The 13,696-nt window shown below is 47.2% G+C and overlaps 1 protein-coding gene across 2 annotated transcripts in view; it reads left to right on the forward strand.

The window, feature by feature from the left end:
* The window catches only part of PGLYRP2 (peptidoglycan recognition protein 2), a 130,737-nt gene that overhangs the window by 84,577 nt on the left and 32,464 nt on the right, over window positions 1-13,696 (forward strand). The window contains exon 4 of one of the 2 annotated variants that reach the window (XM_053717942.1): window positions 3,070-5,996. The exons of the other annotated variant lie outside the window; for it this stretch is intronic. Within the exon in view, the coding sequence (XP_053573917.1) occupies window positions 3,070-5,896 (2,827 nt within the window). The 3' untranslated portion in view covers window positions 5,897-5,996. Of the gene's footprint in view, window positions 1-3,069; window positions 5,997-13,696 lie in introns of those variants that run through there. 2 annotated transcript variants of the gene reach the window in all.

Raw genomic sequence — 13,696 nt, forward strand, 5'->3', positions numbered from 1 at the left:
AGGTAAGCATAAATTCTGTTTTTTATATAGGTGGCGGCGGTGTAAGGGGTCAGATTAGGGGATAGATAAGGTAGATGGCGGCGGTGTAAGGGGTTCACATTAGGGGATAGATCAGGTAGATGGCGGCGGTTTTAGGGGTTCACATTAGGGGATAGATCAGTTAGATGGTGGCGGTTTTAGGGGCTCACAGTAGGGGGTTAGTTTATGTAGATGGCGGCGGTATAGGGGTTAAATACTTTATTAGGGATTGCGGCGGGGGATCGCGGTTGACAGGGAGATAGACATTGCGCATGCGTTAGGTGTTAGGTTTTATTTAGCAGATCGCGGTTGACAGGTAGATAGACATTGCGCATGCGTTAGGTGTTAGGTTTTATTTAGCAGATCGCGGTTGACAGGTAGATAGACATTGCGCATGCGTTAGGTGTTAGGTTTATTTAGCAGCTAGTTTAGGGAGTTACGGGGCTCCAATAGTCAGCGTAAGGCTTCTTAAGGCTGCTTTTTGTGGCGAGGTGAAAATGGAGTAAGATTTCTCCATTTTCGCCACGTAAGTCCTTACGCTGTATATTGGATACCAAACTGCGCTGGTTTGGTATACTTGCCTATGGCCCAAAAAACTACGGGCGACGGCAGAAATATACGCGCGTAACTTCTAGGTTACGCCGTATATGTGATACCAAACCAACGCAAATATTGGCGTCGCCAGCTTTTGCGGGCGACGATTTTTATCGGATCGAGCCCATTATTTGTGACCTGAACAGGATGTGAATACTTTAACAAAGGCAATCATCTTTGGCTTTAACTGTTATCAGTTAAAGGGACAGTCTACGTCAGAATTTTTATTGTTAAAAAAGATAGAGAATACCTTTATTACCCATTCCCCAGTTTTACATAACCAACACAGTTATAATAATACACTTTTTACCTCTGTGATTACCTTGTATCTAAGCATCTGCAGACTGCCCCTTATTTCATTTGCTTTGACAGACTTGCATTTTAGCCAATCAGTGCCCTCTCATAAGTAACTCCATGGGCGTGAGCACAGTGTTATTTATATGGAACATATGCACTAACGCCCTCTAGCTGTGAAAAACTGTCAAATGCATTCAGATAAGAAGCGGCCTTCAAGGGTTTATAAATTAGCATATTAGCCTAACTAGGATTAGCTTTTAACTAAGAATACTAAGAGATCACAGCAAACTTGATTATAAAAGTAAATTGCAAAAGTTGTTTAAAATTGCATGCCCTATCTGAATCATTAAAGTTTAATTTTGACTAGCTATCCCTTTAAAGTCAAGTAGAGAAATACATGTAGCCTTGAGAAGTCAGCAGGGTGTATTTTCAGTTCTGAGAATTACAAACACAATTTTCAGAGATAAATTACATGAAAGGGGAACCAAATAAATAATGAAAGTATATTACAAAGTTGTTTCATTACACATATCAAAACATTTTGGGCCAGATTATAAATTGAGCACTAACAAATATTTGTGAACAATAAGGGGTTTATCGCAGGTGTTTGCGTGTCGAGTTTTTCGCTTGTATTACAAGTTGAAACTAATTCTCTTGAAAAAAGTACAGCCGAGAGCTGGAGCTCCTGAAGCTTCAGGCATCTGCTGCATATGGAGCTGGAGCGCGATCGGTGCTCCACTACCATATGAGGACAGATGCCTGATCGTTACAGACAGTCGCCTAGATTTAGAGTTTTGTCTAACGCTCCTTTTTTTCTTACTGCTCCCTTTAAACAGCGCTGGTATTTAGAGTTTTCTGAATGCCTGCGTTAGGCTCAGAAAAGTGAGCGTTAAGCCAAATTTAGCGCCACTTCAACCCTCAATACCAGCGTTGTTTACGGTAGCGGTAAGGTGGCAAAATGTGCTCGTGCACAATTCCACCATAGGAAACAATGGGGCAGGTATAATGTAGGTGGCGGCGATGTGCGGTCGGCAGATTAGGGCTTACATTTTTTTATTATAGTGGCGGCGATGTGGGGGGGCCTCGGTTTAGGGGTACATAGGTAGTTTATGGGTGTTAGTGTACTTTAGAGCACTTTAGTTAAGAGCTTTATGTTTCGCGTTAGACCATAAAGCTCTTAACTACTGACTTTTTTCGGGCGGTAGGAGTCTTGTCGGTAGAGGGTGTACCGCTCACTTCTTCCAAGACTCGTAATACCAGCGTTAGGCAGATCCCATTAAAAAGATAGGATACGCAATTGGCGTAAGGGGATCTGCGGTAGCCAAAAGTCGAGGAATAAAAGTGAGCGGTACACCTTTACCTACATGACTCTAAATACCAGCAGGCAGTAAAAAGCAGCGTTAGGACCCCTTAACGCTGCTTTTGATGGCTAATGCAGAACTCTAAATCTAGGCGATAGTGACTATGCTACAGAAATCATTTTTTTAAATGAACAGGGAGGGATGGGGCAGCTACACTACAGAAAAAGGGTTTGGGGTGTGGGGGGGGGTACTAACTGGCAATCGCAGGGGGGGGGGGAGGTGGTGGGACCACTACATTACAGAAAAAAACAAAGGGAGGTATGTGTATGTGCTTGTGTATGTGCATGTGTATGTGCTTGTGTATGTGTATGTGCTTGTGTATGTGTATGTGCTTGTGTATGCACATGTTCTTGTGCTTGTGTATGTGTATGTGCTTGTGTATGTGTATCTGCTTGTGTATGTGCTTGTGTATGTGTTTGTGTATGTGCTTGTGTATGTACATGTTCTTGTGCTTGTGTATGTGTATGTGCTTGTGCATGTGTATGTGCTTGTGTATGTGTATGTGCTTGTGTATGTGTATATGTTTGTGTATGTGTATGTGCTTGTGTATGTGTATGTGTATGTGCTTGTGTATGTGTATATGTTTGTGTATGTGTATGTGCTTGTGTATGTGTATGTGCTTAAGGAAATGTAAGGCAAATTGCCTGGAATGCACATAAGGGTTAAGGCCAAGACGGAGGAGGGGAGTGTTGTGTTGTGTGTGTGAAACAATGTTGCAGAAAGAGAGGAGGGGTTCCAGCTTACCTTTTTAAGCCCAGTACAGGAAGCACATGTCCTCTTTCTGCTGTTTTTCTCAAAGTTTTCACATGAGACGTTCAAGGAGATCTAAAGCACCTCCAAAGCGAATCATGGAGGCTAGGGAGGAACCTGCAGAGAGAGAAGTGGTTGAAGACAGCGATGAAGCAGCTGAGTGGATCCCTCCATCGCCAGAAACGGTGGGTCGAACCCCTTTACTTCCCTCCCTTTCCCCTTCACTTGATCAATCCTCCGGGGAGGTTGGGGGTAGTAGTGGGGAGATTTCAGATAGGGCCTTACTGGAGGTGCTGGCATTAGTGAGCAATATGGGGGGTAGTGCTGGGCATCCAGATGGCGCGTCTGAGCCCGTCGGCCATGCGGCCGGGAGTGAGCCCTCTTTACGGGGGGTTAGTTCTGACATAGGCCCCAATTTAGTTACCATGTCGGGCCCTGCCGGGCCCGTTTCTGGCCTTCGCAGGCCCACATGTCCCCCTAAAGTAGCCGGTAAAGCGGGGGTCCCCGCTAGGCCCGCTATGCGGTCTACAGCCGCTAGCTCCTCTGTCCCCTGCTCTCCGGTCCCCCTGGCTGGGCCTCCCTCCCCTCGCGTGGTCGCGGCGGGCCCTTCTCGGCCTTGTGGCGTTCCGGTCCCCGGCCCCTACGGGCCTTGCTCTTTTGCCCCAATAGTTGGTAGTTTTAGTGGGAGCAGTTCGGCCTTACCTCCGACGTCGTCTCCGGTGTCTCAGGACTCCATCGCGGCCGCGGTATCCCTTTTCCAGATGTGGGCATCTTCTTTGTCGGGGTCTCCGGGTGCGTCCCACGTGGTCCTTGGTCCTCCGGCGGTGGTTGCGCAGGCTCCCGCGTCGACTGTTCCTCCATCGGCGGCGACTTCCGGTTTGCGGTCCTCCGAGGGCGGGACTTCCGGTGACGTCATTTCCGATGACGTCACTGCCGGTCCCGCCATTTGTCAGCAGTCATCGAAGCGGAGCAGGTCGAGTTCCCCGCGCGGCGTTCAAGGTAAGAGAGGAGTGCCGCGGGGGGGAACTTATGCTCCGGGGGGCAATTCTGCTGATGCAATGGGGTCTACAGGGGCAGCACTTGTGGGGGTTGATCTTCACGAGGGGGCTAATGGTGAATCAATGGAGGAATTACCTCAGGGGGGGCATTTCTCTGGCCAAATGAACCCGGGGGTCCCTGTTGGAGGCCCCCGTGGGCAGGTTGCAAAGGGTATTACGGCCCGGCAAAGGGCAAAGGCCCCGTCGGGTAGTAATCCTCGTCAAGGGGCAAAGGCCCCATTGGGCAATTATAAAGGTGGCGCAGCACCTATTGGGCACGCTAGGAGTATGCCTAAAAGCGCTGGCAGTAATAGTGAGGTTTCTGTGGGCAAAGGCGGCGCCCGTGCAGGCGGCGCTTTTGGCGCGCAAATTGGTGGGAGTGTAGGGGCTAGGCCTCAGGCTCCGGGCGCATCCCCGGCAGCAGCGAGGAAGGTAGTAACTAGGTCTTCTACCAAACATGGTTCACCAGAACAGTTTCAGAGTTTAGATTTAGCGGTTGCATCCACTAGACGTAAGAAAGCCACCCCTATCACTCAGAAGTCAGTACATTTTAGTGAAGAGATAGAGGACTTTACAGAAGATGAGCAGGGTGTGTATGATGATGTTGCAAGTGGCGAAGGCACCCATGATGTCCATGATGTGTGTGAGGGGATGCATGAACGGTCTGGGCACACGGGGAGGGGTAGAGCAGACCTTCCCCTTCGTGGTACTCCTCTCTGGCAATCTCTTTTGCAGGAAAGCGACATGGCTACGTCAGGAGATTCAGGCAGCGGGTTGGAGAGAGGTGCTGAGAGCGGCCAGGACTCCATGGTGTCAGAGGATGAGCGTCCTTCTACTTCGGGAGTCGTGGCGATTCCAAACAGGACCGGTGTGAGAGATGGTGAGTCCTCAGTTTCAGTGGGGTTGCGGGGTTTTACCTCATCCTCGGATGATTCTGGGTCAGAAAATGACAAGGAACTGGGGTTGCATGGGAAGGGCAATAAAAGAATGTATAAGATGCTTAGATGGTTAACTGATGAGAAGAGATCAGAAAAAGGGGGTTTGCGTGACCGTCATGACTATATTGCCTCTGGTAGGTCCGACAGGGCTGCCCCACCCAGACTTCGCATAAGTGGGGTGGGGAGGCCCGTTAATCGGAAGGTGGCACTCCAAGGGGATACTAGATCCTGGTCTTCTTATGATCTGCACGAGCATTTGAAGACTAAGACAGTACGGAGAATTCAAGAGGGTAAATTTGTTAACATCTTCGAGCTCTCGGTGGAAGCCCTAAGGCAGAAAGCGAGAGCGGAGGATGGGACAGGCCCCAAGAAGTACCAGCGCCCAGATACATTTCACGAATGGCGCCGGTGTTTCAGGATCTATGCGTCCTGCTATTTGCAAAAATGGCCAGACCAGTGTTTAGCCGTGTTGAAATACATGGAAAACATGGAGATCATTGCTGATAATTATCGCGATGGTGCATGGCGGGATTATGATGAGGAGTTCCGCAGAAAGATGGTGGGTAATCCACTGTTGGATTTCGGGTGCGTAGAAATGCAACTCTGGGCCCGGCTGGGTCCCGAGAAATCGCTAGGTTCTGCTGGGGCCCCGGCGGGTGCAACGCAGTTTCGACCCGCAAATAGATTTCGCAGACGCCCAGCTGGGGTTTGTTGGAAATTCCAGGACAAGCAATGCACGTTGGGAACCGCGTGTTCCTTTCGGCACGCTTGTCGCATCTGCGGGGGATTTCACCCTGCCGCAGACTGCGTTAAAAAAGGGGAAAGACAGGACAGGACTGGGCCAAGAGGCCCTGCTGTCGCTAAGAGCGGACACCCCGCTGAAGGTGGCCGCAATTTGTAAGTGGCTCACGCTATACCCCGATAGGGTAACGGCGGCCTTGTCGGAGTCAGGGCTCCGGGAAGGTTTTGTTATCCCCGTACAAGGTCCGGTTTCGGGTGCAGCTTCTCGCAGGAACCTGAAATCTGCCTCCCTTTTCCCGGAGGTATTAAAGGAGAAATTGGGTAAGGAAGTTTCACTGGGTAGAATGGCTGGCCCGTTTAGGGAAAGACCTATGCCGGGATTGGTTATCTCGCCTCTAGGGGTCGTGCCCAAAAAAGACCCAGGAAAGTTTAGGATGATACAACATCTCTCATACCCAAAGGGAAAGTCAGTCAATGACGCCATTCCTCAGGACTTAAGTACCGTATATTACCAGTCATTTGATGATGCCTTGCAAGTAGTACGCAGATCGGGTCATGGGGCTTTACTGGCCAAGCTTGACATCGAGTCTGCTTTCAGACTCTTGCCGATTCACCCAGCATCATTTTACTTAATGGGTTGTTTCTTCAACGGACACTATTATGTTGACCGTTGTTTGCCCATGGGGTGTTCCATTTCCTGCGCCTATTTTGAGGCGTTTAGTTCCTTCTTGCATTGGGCCGTGGCGGAAGTGACAGGAGAGGATAGGATTGCTCACTACTTGGACGACTTTCTCCTGGTCGGCAGACAGGGGTCTAGGGAATGTGAGCTGCTCCTTTACGCCATGCGGCTGTTGATGGAGAAATTTGGAGTCCCCTTAGCAGAAGACAAATCGGAGGGCCCTTGCACTTGTCTAACTTTCCTGGGTATCGAAATTGATTCGGTAGCCCAGGAATGTAGGCTTCCGGTTGATAAGGTACAGAAGATGTTGGCAGCAGTCAGGAGCCTCGCAGCGGCGCAGTTTTGCACGCTGAAAGAGCTCCAATCGGTTTTGGGTCTGCTCAACTTTGCAGGGAGGGTCATCCCGATGGGGAGGATTTTCCTGAAGCGAATGGAGCGCTTGTTGCCGGGAGTTACTTCCCCTAAGGCCAAGCTAATGGTTAATAGTGACATGAGGGAAGACCTCCGTGTCTGGGATCTGTTCCTCAGGGATTTCAATGGGATCTGTATTTGGAGAACCCCTCAGACTCCGGCGCGAGAACTGCACCTCTTTACTGATGCTGCTGGGGGTTTTGGATACGGCGCCTATCTCAATGGCGAGTGGAGCGCCGAACCTTGGCCGGCAGAGTGGGCGGCCAGGGGCCTGACCAGGAACCTGTGCCTTCTAGAGCTTTTTCCCATTCTGGTGGCGTTGGAGATCTGGGGGGACAAGCTCGAGAACCGCTCCGTCATTTTTTGGACGGACAATTTGAGCGTGGTTTTCGCCATTAACGGTCTCTCTTCGTCCTCGCCACCAGTAATTCGATATCTGAGAATTCTGGTTTTGAGATGCCTCAAGCGGAACATTGAGTTTCGGGCTAGGCATGTCCCAGGGGTTAAAAACGTTATTGCTGATGCACTATCTCGCTTTCAATGGGAAAATTTTAGGAAATGTGCTCCTGAGGCTGCCACTCATGGCTTTCCCTGTCCCCCTTTTCTTTGGCAGGTGGCTTTGGATGGCAGTCCCTGATTCCGGTGCTTAAGGCGTCCCTGGCACCTTCCACTTGGAAGTCCTATGTAAGGTACTGGGAAGAATGGGTATTCTTCTGCGATGTCCAAGGATTTCCTTCTTGTGCTGGTGAGCAGGACTGGCTATTGCGCTGGCTCGCGGAGCTTAGGGCTAAGTTAGCTAAGAAAGGGGCGGAATCCGCGCGGTTGGCGGCGGTGTCCTTTTTCTGTAAACTATTCACGCTGACGGACTCTTCCAAAACGTTTTTCATTCGTCAAATACTGAGGGGTTGGGGAAGGTCGGAAGTGCGGCGTCCAGACGTTAGGGAACCCATAACGGCGGACAGGTTGGTCCTCCTGCTTCGTGTTTTACCGGAGGTATGTTCCTCAGACTACGAGGTGCGGCTTTTTTCAGCGGCGTTCGCCATGGCGTTTCATGGCGCACTCCGAGTGGGGGAATTGGTCCCCCAGTCTAAGTTGGCGAAAGTGGGTGGCGTCCTGGCGGAGCATGTCAGGTTTACGGATAATGGGGTATTACTTTTCATCCCTCGATCGAAAATCGATCAAGATGGTAGGGGGGCCTGGCTGTCGCTACCCGCGCATGCGGGTTCCGCCTGCTGCCCTAGTGCACTGTTGAAGACCTTCTCGGACAGGCGTCCAGTGGGTGCGGTTAGATTTTTAATTCATCAGGATGGTACCCCCCCTGACGAGGTTTCAATTTTGGAAGGTTTTGGGGTGGGCGGCTAAAAAAGTGGGCTTGAATCCCAATACTATAGCTCCTCACTCCTTTAGGGTTGGGGCTGCTATGACGGCGGCGACTTTAGGCTGGTCGGCTGACCGCATAATGGCGCTTGGGAGGTGGAAGTCTAAGAGGTATCAGATTTACGTTAGGCCACTTATATCCCAATGTTAATATTTGCTGGTTGATAATGTTGCACACTGCGCTGCCATTATATGCCCTAACTCTTGTTTCTATTGCAGGGCCTAGAAGTGGGCCACTTCGTGCCTGGATCGTTGGGCACTCGTTCGTACACTGGGCGGCTATCCGAGCAGCATCGCAACCTGGAGGGCAGCAGCTTGGGTTCTCATTCTCCAGGGTGGTAGTTAGGTGGTTATGGAGGAGAGGCCTTTGCTGGGCAGATCTGCCTGGGTTACTGCAATCCGCCATGAGGCGGTGGGAGAAACCCCATGTTCTGATCATCCACTTAGGTGGAAATGATCTCGGCTCAATTCCCGGTCGGGACTTGAGCGCAGTGATCCAATCAGATCTGCGCACCTTTAAAGCTTGGTTGCCTGGTGTGAGAATGGGCTGGTCAAACATTATACCGAGGTTGACGTGGAGACACATGGCCAATCATAGGGCAGCGTTCCAAGTTCGCAAGAAGCTCAATAGAGATGTTAGGAAGCTTATGTGCGAGCTAGGTGGTTTTGTTGTGGAACACAAGTTCATTACGGCCGCTGACCGGAGCCTGTACCGAGGCGACGGGGTCCATCTTACGGACCATGGCATGGACCTGTTTATTGAAGATATACGTCAGTCCCTACTCCTATTTGTGTGAGTTGGGTGGCGGCGAGAGTGGCCCTTGATATTCGGGCGATCTCGTGGCGGGTGGACAGTGTCCGGGGGCAGGATGTGATCGAGGTAGAAAGTCCGCCAAAGAAAACGATTGAGAGCGCTAGTATAAAATAAAATATAACCTTTATTTGGTATATATAAAATAAAGTAGGACAACACAGTGTCAAAAGAGTAAGGGGAGGACTTAGATGTTCCTATAGACGAAATAAAACTCTAGGAAATATCTTGTCTCCAACTGTCCTACCAAAATCCATTTCACAAGGAAGTGCTTGGTTAACCAGCAAAGGGTCCTACAGATGTGGTAGTTCTAGATGTGGGGCATGTGAATATCTGACTGTGTCGGAACAATTTTGCTCCACTGTGACTGGTATCTCTTATGATATAAATTTCTGCCTAAATTGTACATCTACCTTCGTGATCTATTGCATTACTTGCACTAGATGTGGAAAACAATACATTGGGCTCACCACTAGGGACATCAGAAGTAGGATTAGAAAACACCTGTCCACCATTAGAGTGGGCAAGGCTACTACTCCCATAGTACATCATTTCGCACAAATCCATGAACAAGATCTGACTTGCTTCTCTTGGCAACCTATTGATATGGTACCCAGACCGAGAAGAGGGGGTGATCGTGAAGTAGCACTCTCCAAAAGAGAGATGCTGTGGATCTTTAAGATGGAAACCAGAGTCCCAAAAGGATTGAACTCTGAGTTTGATCTTATAAATTACTGGGAATAGGACTGAATGTATTATTCCTTGTTATGCCTACAATTATATTCCTCAAGGTTATTCTTACTGCTATCTATACAAAACAAACAATCATCTAAAACATTACATTTATTTGTATATATGTACATATTACAGTTTCGATCTAGAGATATAATCACTAATTACTCCGTCTCTTAGAATATAGGTCCTCTTAGATTTTTCAAACAATATGTAATTCCACGGATTAAGAAAATAGGGGATTGTGTCTCTATATATATTTGTATATTTCAAACATCAATGCATAGAGGTTACCTTTCAATTTATTTAATTTATTTAATTTATTTAATTTATTTTGTTTTTGTGTTTTTGTGTTTTGTTTTTTATCACAGAGAGTGGGTCTTAACTATTAAGCGTTATACGTAAACGCATAGTTGTGTAACAGGTAATCAAAAGCCTAAAATAGTGGCCCTTACCTTCATGTATGTGATACAATCACAAATTCAGGACAAAGCATTTTTGAAAGTTAAATAACTCTTTGCTAATTGTTAGACTGTTAATTTATAACTTATATCATGTTGATTGTAGACCATGGTTTTTGTTAAAGAATGCCCAGGTTAAATAATACACTGCAGATAATAGTATTTAAATAAGATATAATTCTTCATTTATTTGTTAATACTGGGAAGGAAAAATGTACAAAAAAATGGACTCATGACCTCTTGTTGCTCTGTTATCTTTTGTTCACAACTAGTATATATGGGGTTAAAATAAACTCAGGGCGTGTTGTTTCTCAATATGTTTTTAGCCAATGAGGTTGTTCTTACTTATGTACATAAGGAACACCTGTGGCTGGCTTCAGTATGCTATGATTACGGCTATGCCGAAACGCGTAAGCCTGCCAGCCAGAGGTGCCCCATATTGTCTCTTTTGACACTGTGTTGTCCTACTTTATTTTATATATACCAAATAAAGGTTATATTTTATTTTATACTAGCGCTCTCAATCGTTTTCTTTGGTGGACTTTATACTTTAGCCTGGAGAGCGTTAGTTCCCTGCCTCGTCCACTCCTCTGCTTATCTGGGAGCAATTATTGGAACCGTTTTGGTCTGTATTATACACACGGCAACTGGGATATCCTATTACCACACATGTGAGAAGCCGTTTTGGTACGAAAGTTCCGACTACCTGAGCGGAGGATTCCTATGGTTTCAGACTGCGGTCCCGGGATTGGTGGACTACAGGTGTGACGAAAGCAGTTGAGCACTTGGATTGGAGGATTGTCCGGCAGAGTTCTGGACACGCCCCCTGGTGGGCGGTAGGCCTCTGATCCCTAGAAGGAGTGAATCTGCTGAACACTCGGCAAGCGGCAAGTGAGTGTAAAGTGAAAAGATCGATGGAACGGTTTGTAGAGTACAACTGATACAGCACTGTATACGCCTTCTCCCCCCCCCCCCTGGTGGGGACAAGAGTGTAAAAGCTCAGCGGTAGGAGAAAGAGCGGAATACAGGGTGAACCGAAATACACATAACAGAGGTGAGACTGTATCATTCTATTTATATATCTGCATTTCCTGCATCACGCACCACTACCTTTTTGCCTGAACTTTATCTTGACACCTGTCCACGACCTGAGACTTTTTTGCTCCTGTTCTGTGCAGTACATCTTGAGATGGGACGTTGTTTAATTCTTGTTGGGTATTAGGTTTTCTCACTTTGTGTCTTTGTGATCGAGGTAGAGTGACGGCACTTCCGGCCAGGGATGAAGTCCCCAGACGCGCGTCTGGGGTGTTCCCTGCCCGTGTGATTACGATGCCGAGAATTCCCTGTTTTTATAGTATTGAGCTACGCTCTGCTTCTTCTCCTGCGCCCTGGTACTGCCCATCTTGTTAGCATGGGTTACTACGTTTAGCTAGTACCTGATTGCCGCCCCCCTGGTCCATGTTTATTCAGACGGTCGTTAGTTCTTGCGTTGCCACAATAAACGTGACCTGCGGGTTTTCTCTAACCATAAAAAGTTGTTGTGTCGTTATTTTGTGTGTTATTTATTTCTACGTTTAGAAACTAAGTTGAGTTTATGTTAAACCAAGAATGTATATAGTTATAAGTTATTCTTTCCACAGAGGAGGATATGGCATTTAATCCCTTAAGGAAATGTAAGGCAAATTGCCTGGAATGCACATAAGGGTTAAGGCCAAGACGGAGGAGGGGAGTGTTGTGTTGTGTGTGTGAAACAATGTTGCAGAAAGAGAGGAGGGGTTCCAGCTTACCTTTTTAAGCCCAGTACAGGAAGCACATGTCCTCTTTCTGCTGTTTTTCTCAAAGTTTTCCCCACCCTTCCCTCCCTTTGTTTATTATTTTGCAATCAGTAGGGGGATCCGTCCTTATGGTGGTCCCCAGGGACTAGGGCTATCCGAAGGCTTGATGAGGGCTAGCCAGCCTATTTCTGTAAGTCCAAAGACGTTAAGTTTCAGCTCCCCAGGTATTTCAATCTGGTTTACGCACCTTTTTGATCCTGGCCCTTTACTGGTACGGAGTGGTGGTTTGCACCCTGGGCTGGCGGGTGGACAGTGTCCGGGGGCAGGATGTGATCGAGGTAGAGTGACGGCACTTCCGGCCAGGGATGAAGTCCCCAGACGCGCGTCTGGGGTGTTCCCTGCCCGTGTGATTACGATGCCGAGAATTCCCTGTTTTTATAGTATTGAGCTACGCTCTGCTTCTTCTCCTGCGCCCTGGTACTGCCCATCTTGTTAGCATGGGTTACTACGTTTAGCTAGTACCTGATTGCCGCCCCCCTGGTCCATGTTTATTCAGACGGTCGTTAGTTCTTGTGTTGCCACAATAAACGTGACCTGCGGGTTTTCTCTAACCATAAAAAGTTGTTGTGTCGTTATTTTGTGTGTTATTTATTTCTACGTTTAGAAACTAAGTTGAGTTTATGTTAAACCAAGAATGTATATAGTTATAAGTTATTCTTTCCACAGAGGAGGATATGGCATTTAATCCCTTATGTATGTGTATGTGCTTGTGTATGTGTATGTATATGTGCATGTGCTTGTGTATGTGTATGTGCTTGTGTATGTGTATATGCTTGTGTATGTGTATGTGCTTGTGTATGTGCTTATGTATGTGTATGTGCTTGTGTATGTGTATGTGCTTATGTATGTGTATGTGCTTGTGTATGTGTATGTGCTTGTGTATGTGTATGTGCATGTGCTTGTGTATGTGCTTGTGTATGTGTATATGCTTGTGTATATGCTTGTGTATGTACATGTGCTTGTGTATGTACATGTGCTTGTGTATGTGTATATGCTTGTGTATGTGCTTGTGTATGTGTATGTGCTTGTGTATGTGTATGTGCATGTGCTTGTGCTTGTGTATGTGCTTATGTATGTGTATGTGCTTGTGTATGTGCATGTGCTTGTGTATGTGCTTGTGTATGTGCTTGTGTATGTGTATGTGCTTGTGTATGTGTATATGCTTGTGTATGTGTATGTGCATGTGCTTGTGTATGTGCATGTGCTTGTGTATGTGTATGTGCTTGTGTATGTGTATATGCTTGTGTATATGCTTGTGTATATGCTTGTGTATGTGCTTGTGTATGTACATGTGCTTGTGCTTGTGTATGTGTATATGCTTGTGTATGTGCTTGTGTATGTGTATGTGCTTGTGTATGTATATGTGCTTGTGTATGTGTATGTGCTGGTGTATGTGTATGTGCTTGTGCTTTTGTATGTGTATATGCTTGTGTATGTGCTTGTGTATGTGTATGTGCTTGTGTATGTACATGTGCTTGTGTATGTGTATATGCTTGTGTATGTGCTTGTGTATGTGAATGTGCTTGTGTATGTGCTTTCTATTTTTTAGCCTTTTGTAACTTGATGTGTACATGCTTGTGTATGTGTATGTGCTTGTGTATGTGTATGTGCTTGTGTATGTGTATATGTATATGAGCTTGTGTATGTGCATGTG

Source organism: Bombina bombina, chromosome 6, assembly GCF_027579735.1.
Source record: "Bombina bombina isolate aBomBom1 chromosome 6, aBomBom1.pri, whole genome shotgun sequence".
Taxonomy (NCBI): Eukaryota; Metazoa; Chordata; class Amphibia; order Anura; family Bombinatoridae; genus Bombina; species Bombina bombina.